This window comes from Sturnus vulgaris, chromosome 1 (genome assembly GCF_052056855.1).
Source record: "Sturnus vulgaris isolate bStuVul1 chromosome 1, bStuVul1.hap1, whole genome shotgun sequence".
Lineage (NCBI taxonomy): Eukaryota > Metazoa > Chordata > Aves > Passeriformes > Sturnidae > Sturnus > Sturnus vulgaris.
In genome coordinates, this window is record NC_142243.1 from 18,654,903 (window position 1) to 18,673,639 (window position 18,737).

Consider the following 18,737-nt stretch of genomic DNA (forward strand, 5'->3'; position numbering starts at 1 on the left):
GTAAGTACAAAGTAATTTAATGTTGTGAACTCTATGCTTTTTCTCTAAAACTTAGCCAATACTGGCCACATGAGTAATGTTAATGCTTTTGGATACATGCTGTGAGAAAGTTGGAAATTTACAAGATTTCACTATTTTAAAAAATTAACTGGCCTTTTAAATTCTAAAATAAGCTGCTTCAGGTTCCAAGTCTTCTATCTAGACCTGTTTTCCATTGCTGTCCCTTCTGCCAGTGATTAAAATCTTACTGTGCAGTCCAGTTCTTTGTTCTTTGGGGTTCCTCAATATATGCAGAGCTAACTGCCCCTCTAGGTTGGTACAGCAGAATTTATGAGTGAAATTTCAAAATGGTGAGAGTCATGGAAGTTGGAATTAGAGTTGGCTACCCAGTTTTTAAACTATTTCGTCTAAAATGTAAACATTTCTTGCCTTGTTGTTTTCAATAAATAGTTCATTTTTTCAGCCTCTAACAGAGAACAGTAAGGCACTAACCTGTGTCTTGGGAACAGATAGAGTCAGAATATTTAATGTGGTCCTTAACCTTAAATTTTGAAGGGAGCCCTAGGTATGGGTCTCTGTAAGTAGTGTATCAAGTGCCAGTCTGGTAGCACAGTGCACAATGTGCAGCATGTGCCTGGTTTTATGGGATATGTGGACTTTCACTCACTCCAGGAGCAAGGGTGTTATAGCCTACCCCGACAAGCAAGTGGAATATCCTTATATAAAAAATTATGGATCTTACTGCTTGCTAAATCTGCAAATCAATACAAGCTCATCGCTCTAGGAGATTTTTCTCATAAAAAAGGAGTTTGCATTTAGCTAGCATGTGGGAGGAACTTTCTCTTTTACTTCAAGTAAGAAGTACAGATACAGAAATTAAATATTTGAAAAGTTCCTTGCAAAACAGAAGGCAACGATTGAAAAATGTTTCCCAAAGCAAACTGATTGCAGCCAGAGTTCTTCACACAGAGAGGTAGATTCAGGTAGCCAAAGAGAACATCAACTTTGGATAATTTCTGGAGAATTGTGATGTATTTCTTGTTCACTTCATTGCCCAAGTGCTGCATACCAAAGCTGTATTATCCACTAGTTACATTATTCCTACTACAAAAGCCTTTATAATTGCATGCAAATAAGTGATCTTGCACAGAAAGCTCAAAACAAAAGAGAAAACCCAGAGAAATCCCTCCTGGAGCTTCAGAGCTGCAAGTGCAACTCAGCACGAATTTCATATCAAGGAGTCAGCTGTGGGCAAGATCTCCCTCCTGCTGGTTCCTTCTCTGCTGTTGTGCATCTGACATGTCCTTCTGTGAATGACACAGTTTCAAGGTGAGGAGGTGAAAGCAGTCCTATGCCTCTTCAAGCTGCCAGTTTAAACACTCCCTAGCCAAGCACAACTTAATGTCTTGTTACCTTTATCCTGGAAAAATTATTTTGTTTTGTGTCTTCTACATGACACTTATTTGGGGATCTATGTTTCTCCTTTCTGTTTTTGCGCTGTTTGTTGGTGTGGGCTCAGATCACATTTACCAGATTGGGCCCTTGCAGGTCTGAGATGGAGCTTCCCTACCTGTCTATCATTTGTGAGCTTGGGTTACACCCAGACTGCTAGATAATTTTTCACTGTTGAATTTCAGTTTTTGCATACACTTTACTGAAGTTTAGAAACATAACTAATTTTTATAGTTTTCTATAATTCTTGTAATATTGGTGTAATTTTATTATGGTGTCTTACAGGCTTACTTTGTTCAAATCTGCATTACTGCAAGTGAAAATAAGTTTGTTTTTGTTTTTTGTTTTTTTTTTTTTTTAACCCTCTTCTTTTTTAGAGTTTGCTTAAATTAGAAGAACAGTTATTTTGGACAAAACCTAGGACAGGACAGATAGCCCTAATGTGACAGCCAGTGATGGCAACTGGTATTATGAAAAGAGATGATAGAGCTGACCCTCTGCTTAGGAGACTAATTTTGATTTGTATATTTTGTACCTGTTCTCTGGTTAAAAAATGTCAGTAATTTAATGTTGCAGGCAAATACAGAATATGCATTTTAGGGGAGACATAACTCCATAGAAAACCAGAAACTCTGACAAGGGTTATAATTCTGTAACTGAACAGGAACAGTTTATTTACAGTTGTAAAACACACACACATATCTCTTAATAATTTGTAAATAATTGTTGGTTAAGTCAGAGCGAGGTATGAGGAAGGTAATTCCAGTAGATGCTTGAATTTATCTCAGTCTTTGAATCAGACCTTTTACACAGGAGACAAAGCTGAATCTTCATCCCATTCTCTCTCAGAACATTTTTCTTTCCTTTTGTTGGATTGAGAGTGTGGAAAAGTTGATGAAAACTTTACAGCTAAGAAAGCATTTAGGAAAATTTCTATGTTTAGTCATTGGAAAAGCTAGGTAACTTTCAGGTGCTTTCCTGAGTTCTCAGAGGCTTTACTGATCCTATTTTCAAATATCAGAAGTGAAGGGAGTCCTTTCAGAAGCAGCAGGAGATTGAGTTGTGGTTTGATTTATTAATCAAGCTGTGCAGCTGAGGCAGGCAATACAGTAACCCGCAGCAGAGACACTGTACTGTGTATCCTGATTTGTTCTGGAACTTCTTGTATAGATCTTTATACAGGATTAATCCTAATAGCATTAGTGTGGTAAGACATATTGCTAAGTAGACTTAGACAACTAACAAAGACTTAAAACAAACAAAAAAAATCCTTTGGACATTGCTGTCAAATAGCTGACCTCCTTAACCAATTCCTGGCTCTTTCTCAGACATCATCTTGAACAAAAGGGAAACTGAGCAAGGGATTACCAGGGACCACTGTCAGCCTTTTGAATTAAAGGCTGTTGCCATCCAGTTACTTATCCTTATTCAGAACATTTTGACAAAATGTGCTATAGCCCTAAACTGATAGTTTAAAAAGCAGATTATTGAATTTTAACACTTGTGTTTCAGCCTTCTATTTCAGACAAAAGTATCCAATGGTAGAATATATCTTTGATAGTTTTCACATAATTTAATATCTTAAATACTGGTAATTACCCTGAAGACATGGTACCAGTAAGCTTAAAACAAATGTGAAAAGCTGAAGATAGGATTTAAATTTAACACTGGTCTTTTTAATACATTTGAGGCAAGAATTTCCATAAATTAGAAGGGATGTATCTAAACCAATGTCTTTCTGGTTTGAAATACCATGTGAGTGGTTTCATAAATCAGCTGCAGTTAAAATGACAACCCATAGTAGAATGCACTGCTAATTTAATTTTGCTAAATGATTCTTATTTTAGCCACTGTAATACATTTTGATGAATGGTTTAGATGATCAGTTTAAAGACCAATTTAAATTTCAGCAGTTTTGTTCACTTGTTATATGTATTGTTTTCTTCCATGGTCAAGTGTAAATACTTTTCATTGATAAAATCACTTTATATAGTGTTTTCAAGCATTTTAAAGCACTGCTTCTTGAGACTGATACTGAGTCTTGATACTGAGCATACCTTTTATACTTGAAATATGGAGCTAGTGCTTCTGAAATAAATAATGATCTTAGATACATTGGTTCTCAAGTGATTTGCTTGGAATGCTGAAATATCTCTGAGTTTCTGAATACTAATTGTGGAAGAAAGCATCTCTTTTACAAATGATCAGAAGTAATAGCTGGTGAATGATAGGGACAAGGTGTATGTTTTTTATGCTTCAGAATAGAGAGGTTTAATGTGAGAACCTGGGTTTGCAGTTGTCTGCTGCTGTTGCTCCCAGGGGCTGTGGCTCAGACACTTGCCTCAGTGTTGTTCACACAATTCCCAAGTGGACCAGGCAAAAAGCCCATGTGAGCTGCACTCTCTGTTCTCCATGTTGAAAAGGATGAATACATGTGATTACTGTGATTGTACTACCAGGCTCATGATATGTTACCATGGTGTAAAACAGGGCAATGAAAGTTTATGCTTTCAGCATTCAACATGTGCATAATGTAATATTTTAATCTCATGTATGGCAGATGATATTTTTATAGGGATAGAGATTTTGTCATCTACAGGATTTATCCATGGATATCTCATGGCTGCTATGTGGAAGGCTGCTATGCTTTAAGGTGTGAGTTGTGCATCATTGGTACAATCTTCCTTGGGCATCAGCAAGCCCTGGCTGTGAGGTGGCTTGTTGCCTTCCCCATCTGCTCATTGCTGCTTTCCAAAAAGGGCTTATGACCCTCCTTGTGGCCAGTCTGGCATTTTTTATTTATTTTTTTTTTCTTTCCTCTATACAGAAGAATGAATTGTGAGATAGAAAAAATGAAATAAAGAAAAAAAAAAAGAGAAGCCCTTCTGGAAGTATCTTCCTTGTCCCAAGAAATTACACAATGCTGACACCATCTGCCTCGTGCAAAGCCTCCTGTGTGCTACTGGAGCTGTGGCTAAGCTGTTCTGCTGGCTGGCCTTGGCTGGCTCTGGGGGGGTGGTGGGGGAGCCCCTGGTTTGAAAAGGGGGGAAGGGGCAGCAGCATATGCAGAACTCAGTGCTCTCTCTGGCCAAAGCTCCACCTTGGGTGGGACTGTGGGAGGACTTGGCTGTAACTCCAAAGGAATAGTCTGAAGGGTGTCATGTCTAGAAATCTTGTTTTCTAGTTCTCAGTGGCATGATCTCTCTGAGACAAGTGGCTGACATAATGGGTGGGAGTGTGTCTCACCATAAACTTAGAGTAGCATAGTTTGTCCATCTGCTAGTACCCAATCTGGGATAGTTCTTACATTTCTGTGAGGAAAAGCTTTCTTTCATCAAGATGTTTATTTTTTTTCTCTTTCTATGTAGTTATTAGCCCTCGAGAGCCTGAAATCCCTAGTGTGTCCTGTATTTCTCCTGTTTCCCTGTGTAACCACACCATAAATGAGGGTGTGTTCCACAGCCTCTTGGTGCAGGAGTCTACTCCATTGTGCTGTGATGTAGAAATCTGGCAATGCAAGGTATCATCTGATGGGGGAATCAGGCCTGGAGCAGTGGACTGTGTGAAGCTCAGGCAGCAGTTCTCATCAATTATTGATTTTGCATTTCTGAGGGGGAAGCATTCAGCTTTTAGATAAAACCAGAAATCCTTTTTCTTTTTTATGCTTATCTTTTCAGATAAGAATAATTCTTTTTTTTGCTGAAACAATGCACTTCATGGAAATAGAACTTGTACACAGAAAACTTTCTAACAAAATACAATTTTGAAAGAAAATATAAATCATGTTTACACAGAATGGAAATTTTATGATGAAACCATAGCAACAACATACAAGCAGCTGCTGAAAGAGTACATTAGAGGTAGCCTGGAGTTTGAACATGGAAATGTTTAATACTGCATATCCTCTGTCTTCAGACACTGCCTTTTCTCTCTGTGGAACTTATGCTGCAAATGTTATTGTGTCTGTAACACTGTGCCTGTTGTCTTGTACTCTGAAATGTTGGAGGCACAAATGGGGGAGCTGGCAGACATGAGAAGCTGTGAGGGGTAACTGAAGACGTGAGTGCCTCACATGGTAGTAAGGTGAACATTTAAGTTTTAGACTGAAGATGATGGAAAGTAACTAGTAAGAATCAGTTTCCTCATAGTGTTTCTGGCTCATAATATTATGTCTGTTTAGGGATGTGCTGTTTCATTTTGTTATTTGCTTCTTTTTTTGGTCTTTCCTATTAGGGAACTTCTTGTTTGACTGCAAAATTGTGGGATAAATCCATAAAAATTAATAAATAGTGGCTCTGTAAATGAGGAGGGTTTGACTGCTATAGTTCACAGATGCAAAAAATTATTAAGATTGGAAGAGCTCACCAAAGGCCATTTTATCCAATCTCCCTGCTCAGGCAGGCTCCACTAGAGCACGTTACCATAAAATGCCAAAGCAAATAGTAGGAATGCATTGTAAAGGTGTAAAATTTCAAATGGAAAGAGAGATGCCTGATAGATTGCAGTTCTGAGACACCATAGCCTTTGTTACTGGATATTACAGTACTGTATTGATGTATTTACTGTTAAAGCATTTGACTTTCCTCTACCCAGCAAGTACCTGCCTTGATCCTTCTGGTTCCTACACTAAAGGATTAAAGACTCCCTGGTACTCCAGCTGTGCTCTCTTATGTAGCATCAGTTTCTGTAAAACAATTTCATTTTAAGGGCTTTTGGTTCAGTCTTTGTCCAGCACATGACGGTACCAAGACAATGCAGTTAAACATAGTTTTAATCACTCTATTGAAAGCAAATTTTGGCTGACTGGTCTTTGAAGTCAGTGGTCAGGATGAATGGGTGAGATTTAGACTCATTACAGGAACTCCTTTGTGTTGTTTCTGTGAGGCACCTCTGACACAATATTTTTAAATTCTTGTAATTCATAGCAAACTATGAAAGAATTCTGTGCACTGTAGGGAAGAGTGCTGGGATGGACTTGACTTTCTAGCATGTGCAAATATTTAATGTTTGGCTTTGTGCTTCTTCTCCTTCTAGACATTACCCAAAGCAGTCCTTCACTACAGTGGCTGATACACCAGAAAATCTTCGCCTGAAGCAACAAAGTGAATTGCAAAGTCAGGTAAATAATTGTTTTGTCTTGTTAATATTAGGCGTCAGTCCACTTCTTGACAGTTTTTTCAAAGTAGTAGTAGTATTTCTGTGTACATACATAGTAGCACTGCAGTGTAATTATAAAAAATATTTGTAAATTGGCATAATGCTGCAAAACTCAAGGTTTTATTTCTGTTCTCAGTCATACTAGTTACCATACTATTGAATCCTACATTGACATCACTGGAATCCTTAATTTTCATCAGTACATGAAGCATCTAAATAGTTTTGAAGTGATATAGCTTAACTCAAAGGGTTCATTTCCCTTTGGCAAACTACCATTGTTGGCTTGCATTAAACTTAATAATAAAATAGCGTGAGATTAACAAGCAATGAATTTGTCATTAGCAGATATTTAGAAGCCTTTAATATTTATCAGCAATGAAGTGAGTGAATAATCTGTTTACAGATCTCTTACAGCCTCTGTCAACTAATATATGAAGCAGTCTGTAAGCAAGTTGTGATAAACACATTATCAATCAAAACTTATGTAGATTAAAAAGAAATATACTTAAATTAAAATGTAAAACAAAAAGGGGAAAACAAGAGAAGAAAATGGCAAAGAAGACTTAGGTGACCCAAATACCATGCTGGCTATCTACCATAATATAAAGTTCTGATTTATATTAATTCACGTTTGAGGGCTGAAAAGCCCTCCTCTCCCCCACTCTCCAGTGCCACTTTATACTGTTTTAATTTATGTAATGCTTGAAGTTGTTCTGTGTAAGACAATTTACAATATTTGATTGCATTTTATTTTATGAAAATTCTGGGTTTTTTTGAAATCTATTGTGTTTTAATTGGGATATCTCATTATAAGTTCATAGCTGTCATTGTCATAAAAAACTAAAAACCAGATAGCAAAAAACCAGATAGTAGACAAAAAGAACTTTCTTTTTTGGGCAGGTCTCTATAGGTTGATGGGTTAAATTGAAGGACTGATAAATAGAAAAGGTAGCACATACTTAGCATGGTGTACAGTCTTAAAAATTCTTTACCTTTTGCCATTATGGTTATTGCTTATAAAACTTAGAGAAATCATTTCATGCTGAGATTTTGCCATCTAGAAAAAGGACAGTTTGTGGACCCTGTCTTTTCTTGACTTGAGTGGATTTCAGATTGGAGTCTGGTTCATTTTCTTGTAATTCAGTGGTTCTGTGTACCAGAGTCACTGTTTTGTCACAAAGAGGAACTTAAAACCACTACTTTTTACAGGTCTTTTTAAAAGAATGTAAATTCTCAGCTCACTTTTTTTAGGAGTTTGACAGAAAATGTTGGGATTCAGTAGAATAAGAAAATGTTACTGCTCTTTACAGAGGATATAGGAGAAGTGGCTTTCCCTAACTGCTTTCCTGTTTGAAACATGCTTTGGTGGCACTATGGAAGCATAAGGAAACTTATTTTTGGTATTCTCTATTTTTAAACTGAGAACTTAGTATTCTAGGATACTGGATAAGCAGTATCAGCAAGAAACTTGGAGTTTGCCTGTGAATAAAATTGCTGCAGCTGTTTCACAATGCACTGTCATAAAATGTTAGACAAAGATCTACTCAAAACTTGGAAATTGAGAGAAATCCTTAATTTTTACAATGTGCCTTTTTTCCAGCATTATTAGTCAGCAAAAGACTTGCAGATCTAAATTATAAGGACACAAAATTGCATACTTGGAAGAAAGGCCATAATGTTTTTGGTCATCATTTGCTTCCTGTTTGATTTACATCTAGACTGTGTTAAGTTGCCTAGCATGTGAATCTTTTCAATGCTGAAATAAAGATTCCAGGTGCTTTTCCTTATCCAATTTAAATCTTGTCCTAAAATAGGACTGTAGATTCTGAATACTTTCTGTAATGCTTGGAAGAGTATAAGGATAGAGGAATCCTCAATCAGTCCTGTTGGCCATCTAGTCCCTTGTTCTATCTTTTCAGGGAAAGCTGAAAAACACCCAACTGAAAAAAATACATGGCATATAATTTGACATTGTTTAGGTCTCATTCTGTTTCAGTCCTGTGCCATAGAAAAAAGTGTGTGCATGGTTCAAGAAAAGTTTTCATATCAAACCAAACTGGGCTGGATAGAATGACATTATTACTACCTTTCATCAGAGCTGCTTGAGCCTCCTGCCAATGCATTTGACAATTTGGGATTGAGCAAATTCTGTGTCAGGTAATGTAAAAATTATGTTGACTACTGAAAAAGGAGAAATGCTTTTCTAAAGTAATAGCTGCTTCCTGGTTTCGAAGTAAACGTCTTTAATGCTTTTAGTTCTGAAGAGGTACAACCCTGTGTTTAACTGCAGGACTCCAAGTGTTTTTTTCCAAATCTGTAGCTTTAGAACTACTTTTTATTCTGCTCAGCAAAACATGAAGAATTGGTAAAGGAAACACCATTAAATACTGTGTAAGCTAAAATACACATTTTTGTAAATCTGTTGTTTTTATTTTCATTTAAGCAGCAATTGGCAGTGTTTTAAGTTGCAGTGCTGGGTCCTTGGTCAAGAATCCATTAAGGTCAGCATCAGGTGCCAGGGTGTCATGTTGACATAACACAAGAACAAAACTAACAAAACAAAATACTGTTTTCTGGTGGGGTCAATAGAAAATGGATAGCTCTTTGGAACACTTGAAAAATTACGTTGTTAAGAAGTCAAAGGACAGCATTTAAAAGATTTCCAGAGAACTCTGTTCTTCTATTTTACATAATATCAGAGCTTCCCCCCTTTAGGATTTTGCTTCCATTGGCTTTTATTCAGCTCTGTAGTTGGAAGGAGATATAAATGCATTTTAGGAGAGGCTGTGTTTGTTTTCCATTCTGGAAAACTTCACAGTACAGTATTCCTCCTGACAGGAGAAAAATGAGTTTGAAGGTCTTTCATCCTCTAAATAAAGAGTTGAGACAAAGATGCAGTGTCTCAAACAAGATTTTTCTTTATGCCTCTCTGATGAAAAATCCCTGTCTTTTTGGGGAATCAGTGCATTCTCTTACTCCATAGTTTGCAATGGAGTAAAAATGCAAAATGCATTCACTTGCCTCTCTTAGATAAACTCAGCTATGGAAGTTACTGATATTCTCATCTCAACTTTGTTTACTTGGGAATTTCCTTCATGTACCTAAACTATTGATTTCTCTAACTTTATAACAATGTAAATTGCTCCATGGCCTTTAGTCTTTCTATGTGTACATCAAAAGCAGCCACTCGAGTTGAACTTGCAAAAAGAAACAGAGATGTTCTGTAGCAGTTCTTGGCAGGAAGAATATCAAAGTGTCAAATCAAAGAGAGGGATGATGTTTAAGGTGTGTTCTACTCCAGCACTTTCTGAGGAAATGTACTTTCCAGTAATTCATGGGGAACTTGATGCAAAATCATGGGTCTTGTCCTACTTTCTTCTTGTCCTGGCCTGTGGTGACACACTCTGAGGCTGCTGTCCTTGGAAAGTCCAAGTGCTTCTTTTCACAGGGGGAAAATTTCCTGTACTTCTGTTATAGGAGCTTGGATAATTGAAAGTGTATCTGTTTCTTTAGGAAGAAACATACTTGCAGTTTTTCGTGATAAATAGAGTTCATAAGTGTTGATTTTCAAGAAGTACTATAATGTGGTATGAGACATACGCAGTTGAATCAGACTATTATCCTAACAATATTATATTTTAACAGTCCTTACTTTGTCAGGAATTGCTTGTGTTTGGATCTTTATATGCCAACTCTCACCAGGATAATCATGGTATCACTGAGCACTTGGAAGAGAGTCAGCTCGGAAAAGGGATTAAAAAATCTTTATGGTAAAATATTTTCATCTAGGATGGCCACGTTCCTCTTTGTTCAGGCTGAAGAAGAGACTGACTCTGGTAGCAGTTCCGTGTGAAAGTGCAAGAGATGACAGGTGTAAATTGCAATACAGAAGACTGCATTTATGCATAGGGAAAAGCTTTTCCAGTGTGAGGGTGACTGAACACTGGCAGAAGGTGCCTGGGGAGACTGTGGATCATCCTAGGAGATTTTGGGAGGATGACTGGGCACAGTCCTAAGGAATCTGTCGTAGTTGACTATGCTTTGAGTAGGGTGATGTAATAGATGACCTCCAGAGGTCATTCCCCTGCATCTTCAGCTCTTCATATTGAGTGATTTGTCTCTATCCTGTCCTTCCTCAGGTTCCTCTCGACCACTTCTCTCATCTTCTTGCCTTTTTCTCTTTGCTCATCTGTTTCAAAAATACCTGTTAGCAAACTTCCAGGCAAATTATTAACTTGATTTTTATTAGCTTGATTTGTTGAAAAAGCCTTTTCAGTTCATATGCACCTCTTTTATGAAATCTTTGGAATGAACTGCCACATTGAATGCTATAGGATAATGAAATGCTATATGAATTATTAAAGCAGACATTGGATGGATTTCCTGGGGTACCCTGAGTGAGCCCATTGGAGAAGTCATGGAGGAAACAGTTTTTGGAGCTAGAGACAGAGATAAAAATATGCTCTTTCAGTTGAGAAAAGGAGGAAGAAGTATGATATGGCAAGCAGAAAGACTTTTTTATACCTTTGTGGGTGATTTTGTAAGAGGACCCTGGAACATATTTTAAAGATGGGACCTTTCCAGGTAGCCATCAGGAACTGATTATTTATATATTCCTCTCTCCAGTTATCTGAGGATCTGAACCCAATCCATCATATGTGTATGAGGAGAGGGGTGAGAGAGCCAGGAGGGTGCAGGCTTCTCAGGCATCTTCTTGCTATTATATGTGAGTGACAAGTCCTGGAGATGTTGATTAGGTTGATGCATTAAAATAAACCCAGACTGCCTGCAGAAAGCTCTGCCCTGCTCCCCTGTAAACCCCTTCACAGGAGTAATTTGTAAATCATGCTCACCTACTAAATGTGATTTTTTTTTTCAGCTCCTGGTTTGTTCCTTCTTTCCCTCTGAAGCCCATTTAAATGACTTGTTTTATCTGTGTGAATCAAAGGCATGAAAATCATTCTTGATGTGAATAATACAAAGCTCCAGCCGAGTGCAGGAGGCAGAATGACTTTCGGTTTTCTGGGAAAATGGTTGGCACCTCTTCTGATTTTTATCTTGCCAAGTATGTGAGGGATTCTCTGTACATCCTGTCTGCACTGGACTGGCTCCTGTTACTGTAACTCTATATACCTACACTGTTTCTGTTTTGTTGTTTTTATTGTTTGTTTGGTTTTTTCCCCCTTGCATTTACTTAGGCTGTAAGATTCAGAATAGGGCAGTACTGCTTTCAGTCCTCTCCTGTCTGCCACTCACCAGCATGTGGAGATGTAACCTTGTGCTTGGGAGACACCAGAACATGAGGCAAAGACACCAAAGAGGGTGTAGTAGTAAAAGATAAACAGATTGTGCACCAGAGAGGGACTTTCTCCATGGAATACATTTTTGTGTTATGGACACATTTGTAGCACTCTGAAATTCTTTGATTTCATATATGAAAATACAAATCTTCTGCAGGGATGTAAGACATGGTTATGGGCTGCTTTTTGAAACAAGAGTTGTTTGCCTTAGCTTTAAGTTGTTAAGACTGAAGTCTTAAATCTGATTCCTGGTACTGACTGCATACCCTAATTAAAAAAAAATGTAATATAATTAGCCTGTGTAATTACACAGAATTTTATACTGACTTCCAATGGTAATGTACTGATCAGTGTAGGAAATATTACTGGTATAAAGGAGTTTGGAAAAGAACTATTTTTCTTATAATATTGACTGTTCTTTCCCCTGTTGTCTTTTTGGGTCACATCACACCTTGATAATCTGTAAATTAAGCTATGCAGATAAAAGCAGTAAATTATTTTTCTTTTTTTCTGAACCTGTATTATTATATGTAGCTGCATTTTTATCTAAGGACAAAATTACAGGTTTCTGTGCCTTAGCAAAACAACTGCTTCAGACTACTATTTTTGTACTGTTTCCTCATTTCTCTGATAAAAGATCTGCAAAGATAATGGAGAAAGGAACACATTACAAAGCAAAGAATACTTGCCCAATATTCAGAAGAAACTTTAGACAAACTTGCACATGAGCATCTATGGGAAATGGTAACATATCAGCTTTTCATTGTTGATTTGATGATACAAAAATAAAAGTGTGACAATTTTTTTTTTTGCATAAGTTCTTGCCCTGTTGTTACTAAACACAGTGATGTGAAAACCTTATGTAATTTAAGAGAAGAAAACCAGAGCAGAACTGCATTTAAGGAAGCACAATAGTATCTGCAGAGTCTTGGAAGCAAGCAGTGCAAACTTCCTGCTGGCTGAAAAGTTAGGAAGTCTGTAAAGTACACAGTCACAGGAGAAAAATTGCATCTTCCAGTGCCAAGACTCAGAAGTAAGCTGCAAAATATATTAATATAATTACATTAATTTTTCTAATATATGTCAATGAGACAAAAAAAGCATAGTACATTTTCTTTCACATGTGTATTTCAGATGTACATAATGTTTAACTGTAAAAAGTGAAGGGGTAATCTATGTACATGAAATAGAGGTAATTTTTGTGGTAGCATGAGGGCAGAGCAGTCATGATTTATTATTAATAGAGTAATTAAGGACCCATCTATAAACCCATTTTTATAGACTTTTTATGACATCGAATCAATGGCCAAGTAGGACATCCTTAACAGAAAATCTTAGGATCAATGAAATCAAAAGTGATTCCCACTACTTTTACTTGTACAATCAGAGGTAGTAGAAGGGGAACAAAAGAGAGCCACAGAATTCACAGCAATTAATAAAAATAATAACTGAAAATTTGAGGTATCAGAATTTCTGATTTAAATATTTTAAAAAATATTAAAATCCCTAAAAAAGTGTCCTTTTTGTTCTAGATGAGGAGAAATGGAGGACATATATGTTCTTTTTCATGTCAAGTTTCTCTCCAGATTCTCTTGAGCTTCTTTCTGGTTTTTATATTTGCAACTAGATTTTTAAATGGTCACTCTGTTGCTTGCAGCTGTGTTGCAGGTAATTGAATGCTGTGATTCTTTTTAGTTATGTTTTTGTTGGATTACTGCATAGCATTTCAGCCCGTGTGAAGGAGAATTCAGTTCATTCAGTTTTAGAGAATTTAAAATAAAGACTGAGAACAGAAGAATTGTCATAATAAATGAGGCATCCAGAGAATGCAATCAGGTGCTGAGGACATACCCGTACTGTAGAGTGCAAGAGGGTCAGGAAGAAGTTCCTGATCCCAAAGATAAATAGAGTGTACTGGCTTATATCCACACTGTGTATGGCTTTTCCCTCTATAATATATAATTTTTTTTTCCCATTTCATAGTGTTTGAGATGGTGTTTAAGAAGCCCATCAGAGTGACATTGGATAAGCATGAAAATGAGCATGTGTGAAATGTGATGGTAATTGGGAGTTTGTGGGGTCAGTGTCCTCTGGGCTGTGTGCAGTGACTGCTCAGGTCAAGAGGAGCAGAAGTGGTGCAGGCATGTCCTTGCTGCCTTTCAGGAGTGCTCCCTCCTCTGAAGCAGAGCTGAGCTGTGCCAGGTCTTGCCTTGGGAATGGCTGGGGAACCCACCCAGCAGTGTGGGTATTGAGGCTGGCAGTACTGAGCTTGTCCCCCTGCCCTCTCCTGTTTAGCAGAGTATTTGTACTGAGAAAGTCTGCCAAAGGCAGAAAACAAGATCACATCACTCCTTCTTTCCTTTCTGTGCTTTAGATTTGCATATTTCAGACTGCCACATTCAGTCAAAGGGGGTCCATGTAGTCCTGCTTCCTATTGCTGACACTGCTGTTTTTTCACAAAAACTGACAGTGCTTGTGATCAGCAAGAGGAAACTTGTTTCAGTAGGTGACTGGTCTGATCCAGTGTGGAGTATTGGTAATGTCACCATGAAAAAGAAGGACAGCTAAGGAGCAGGCTTTTACTTACTCCCTCTGGGATATCAAAAATGAAATTTTCAGGAATATGATTTTAGTCAATGCACTGTATTAGAAGAACTTGTTTTATTTTCTTGATGTTGCTAATGTCTTCCTCCAGAGAGTTCTTAGTCTTTGACTTCCATTTGTGTAATGGCTGGGATGAATTATCTCTTCAGATACCCCCCCCAGCAAATTGTAGTGGCTGGCACATTTGATAATTTGAAAGTGGTATGTGAGTATTTTTGTTAATACACTTTCACCCAGAGTAACAGCCCAGCATTTTTTTTCCAGTGTGAGATTATAGGAGTGAATTGTACATCAAAGTATTGGAACAAATCCATTTGGCAGAACACATTGTGGCAATTAATGATTTTCATTTAGTTCCTTATTTTAAGCTCATATCTTTTCAGAAGTACTGACCTGTTTGTTACCAAGGAACAAAGTTAGTTATCCATCTTGTTATGAGACCAATTCTTGTCTTTATCTATATCAATATCTTAACAAACTTCAGAAGTTCTGTGCAGAGAATTTATAGAAGCAATGTTAATTTTTCCCTTAATTTTTTCCTTGTCCTTAGTTTCATGGCCTTAAATGCTGAAAAAATATGATAAACAGCTGTATTTTTCCTAATTTTATTTGCTCTCTGAAAATGTTTTTATTTTGGTCCTTATCTTTGATCCTTATCCTCTGTATCTTGTTTCAGTTTTTTTTCCACAAGGTTGAGCCACTTTTACTCTTTAGAGATCAGTTTTTTTTCCTACTGATGCTAGAAGCTCAACATGTCATGAAGAATTTTTTCAATGAAAGGGTGATTAAGCATTGGAACAGGCTGCTGAGGGAAGTGGTGGGATCACCATCCCTGGAAGTGTTTAAGAAACAACTGGATGTGGCACTTTGTGCTGTGGTCTGGTTGGGATGGTGGTGTTTGATCAAAGGCTGGACTTTATGATCTTGGTGATCTTAACCAACCCTAATGATTTCATGATTCTGTGTCAGATTTTGTAGTTTGAGGAATTCTTGAGAGGGATCATTGCTCACAATATTTCGTTGTTTGGCAGATATCCATAATTCCCTTTCAAAGGAAAAAGCAAATTGAAAGTTTTAACATATATTAAGGTTAACATATATTAAAGTTTAATTTCAGTAGATTGAGAGAACAAATCCTTTGCTAGCATACCTCTGGAAATTGCCTCTAATACATTGTTAGTTTTTCTGATAGCTGAGTATTTTTCCATAAACTTGTTACATATTTGTATGTGATGGGAATGTAGGATTGGAGAATTCACATGATCATGATTATATTTATTCTTATTTGATGCAGTTATTTTTTTTCATTAGAATGCATCCAGTCTTTAGATGTATACTGAGAAAAAAGAAGAATACTGATTTACCTATATGCTTCTCCTATGTGATTAGCTGTTATTTAAGTCTTCAGAGCTTTTATAAGTATGCACTTTGTTTAGCTGTTATTTGTATCTGCTAAAGTATCTTAAATTGATGAAGATTTCTATGTAAAGTTGAGAGTGGATGGATTTCTTTACCTCTTTTTTTTTTTACTGTAACAAAAAAGTCAATCCAGATGCATATTTTTACTTTGTGTTAACCAGCTGTTCCCATTGTGTGCATTGGCTACTGAGTAGTATCCTTTAAATCCATTATTAATTCTGTTTTCGCTCAGCATTTGTTCTGGAGGTGGCCTTTACAAAATGACCAGCAAAGCTGCTTAATAGGAGAAATCCAAGCCTGGTGAGAGTGTCACATTCTCTTAATTGGAAGTCTTACAAAGCAGAAGCTTTAAGTAAATGAAACTATGAAAAGAGCTTTAGCTTTAGCAGAGAAGTTAAAAAGTAAGTAAACAAAATCTCTGTCATTGCCTGTGTTTCCCAACAAAATGTAATATTCTGGCTTCTGGGTTTTCAATAGCTGCAGAAGGGCTTTGTCTGCTCCAGCAAAAGATGCTTTTTGTGCTTTGAAGCTTTGAGGATATTTTTCTCAGCTTGTCTCACTCTTTGAGTTTGTTTTTCAGTTCTTGATAATTTCTGACCAGTTTCTGATAATTTCTGTAGCCTGAGCTATCTGGCCTTGGTGCACTTGTTATATGCTGAGTGTGACTGTGAGAAGGAGAAAGGAGAAATTTGCCTTGGCTTGCCTGATGGTGCAATGCCAAAAAACCACATGAATCCAAGATTGCATAGTATTAGGCCTTTCAGGGTATTTGGATGAAGAAGAAAAGCAAGAAGGATCCTGGGCAGTCCTACCCCTTGACCCCAATAAAAGGCCATGAGCGTTCGTCAGCATTTTAGTTGGTCATTTTCCTGATGCTTAGGTTACTTATTGATGGGGCTGTTTTAGATCCAAGAAATATATTGTCCTCCTGATTTATTCTCAGATGGTGCAGGGACCATTCAGAGTTCAATGATTTCTTGTAACTGCTGCCTTGCAGGATGGATTGAGGTCTATTCGGGGTGATAGTTTGTCAGGTAGTGCTATGCTTGCAGGAGATTATGTTGATGGGCTTTCAAGTGAAAGGGTCAGGAAAAAAAGAGAAAGGAAAAAGAGTAGGATTAGTATAATGTTTAACCTAGCTCAAAATAAAGCGAGTGGAAGAAAATACTAAATGCTTTAATTGCACCAAATGTTAGAGCTTTGAAGGCATTTGGTGGAAACATTTGGGGGGTAGGGGGGCAAGGATTTGACGTTAGAAACTCCTTGGAGCAAAGGCTTATTTTTTTCCCGTTGTTTACTAGACTCAAAATTTTGAAGGACAAAATACATGTTTTATTAAAAAAAAAGGCAAAAAAGATTTGTAGCTTACTGCTAGAAATGACAAAAATTTATTTTGTACTTACAGTTCTCATTAGTTTAAAATGTAAACACTTCTATATAAATATATCTGCACTTAATATGTTACTTTTCAATATCGTGTGAATTTAAAATAGTTGAATTCTACTTAAAGGAAAATCATTTTACTGAGTAAAATGAACCATAAATTTCTTGTTTTAAATTTTTTTAGGAAGTATAGTTGAATTGCTTTAAGGCTTTGGGAAATGTGAATGAAGCTACCACATATATTTTTCCAATGTAGGATACATTTTTAATAGTGTAATATATTTATCAGTAAAAGAATTGTTGATATAAACTTATATGTGTAAACATGGTCAGAAGAAAGGTCCAGGTTGCTCAGCCCTGTTAAGAAAGGAGTGAGAGGGATGTGTGTTGAGGACGGGATGCTCCAGTGCACGGGTGATAAGGCTGGAATGCAAACACCTGGCACAGAGCCAGGGTGGGCACACAGTGCAGCACCATTTGAGATAAAATGGGAAATAGGTTACATTGCTTGTTCTGATTAAAGGAAAATGCTTTCATCTGTATAAGAAGAGAATAAAAAAAAAAGTCATATAATATTGTATTTGACTTGAGTTGTGCCTTTCTGGTGCATCACAGGTGTGTGTATCCTTACACTGTCAGTACTATGCCTTGTGAGCATGGTGGCCTTTGCCACCAGCCTGAGCCTGTGGTCCCTCCTTGTGGATTAAACTGAACACTGGAGCCTTTTGATACTGCTGTTGACTCCATCAGCTGCTGCAACTGAAGCTACTCTTTCTTTTAAATGTAGCTCCTTCAGTTTAGTTCCATCCTTTTCCAATCTCTTTTCCTATTTTACAGCCTAAAGCCCAGCTCTTGCTTTTGGCTTTGCTTTTACTTTGTGTTAGTTCTCCTTTGCGATGTAACCCGACAGATTCTTGTGACAAGATGTGAATTGAGCGTGCAGGAACTGGAATATTTTGAAATGAGTGGTACTAATGAAAAATGGAGCTGTTGCCCGGGAAGGCTGTCAGCAGTGCACAGCAGCAGGGGTGGCAGGGCTCAGTGTGCGAGCAGCCGTGGGATGGGGGTGTGGAGGGCAGGGCTCCAGGGAGCCATCACCCCTGTGCTCTGAACGAGTTATAGTTATGAATATGTGTTTTGATGGGAGATCTTGGTGGGTGAAAACTTCTAAAATCCCCTCTATTTTTGTAGATGTCACAGCAATAGGGTAGTGTTCTTCTGCCACCTGGGGTGAAAAATGATCCTGATGGATTGGAATATCTAAAAGGTTGCATGAATAGTGCCCCTAAAAATGCCTGTTTCTGCTAGTGTTTAGTGTTGTATAAAATGTCATGGCTGTCTCAGATAAAGACTTGCAAAGTAGGGTAGAATCTGATGCCTGGTTACATAGAAGGCAGTGTTTGAGTACTGAATGATAACTAG

The 18,737-nt window shown here is 37.4% G+C and overlaps 1 protein-coding gene across 4 annotated transcripts in view; it reads left to right on the forward strand.

Annotated features, from left to right (window-relative positions):
* The window catches only part of NEBL (nebulette), a 248,738-nt gene that overhangs the window by 65,404 nt on the left and 164,597 nt on the right, over positions 1-18,737 (forward strand). For all 4 annotated transcript variants that reach the window (XM_088160726.1, XM_014891614.2, XM_088160688.1 and 1 more), the window contains one exon: positions 6,487-6,571. In XM_088160726.1, coding sequence (XP_088016852.1) covers positions 6,487-6,571 — 85 coding nt within the window. The remainder of the gene's footprint in view (positions 1-6,486; positions 6,572-18,737) is intronic.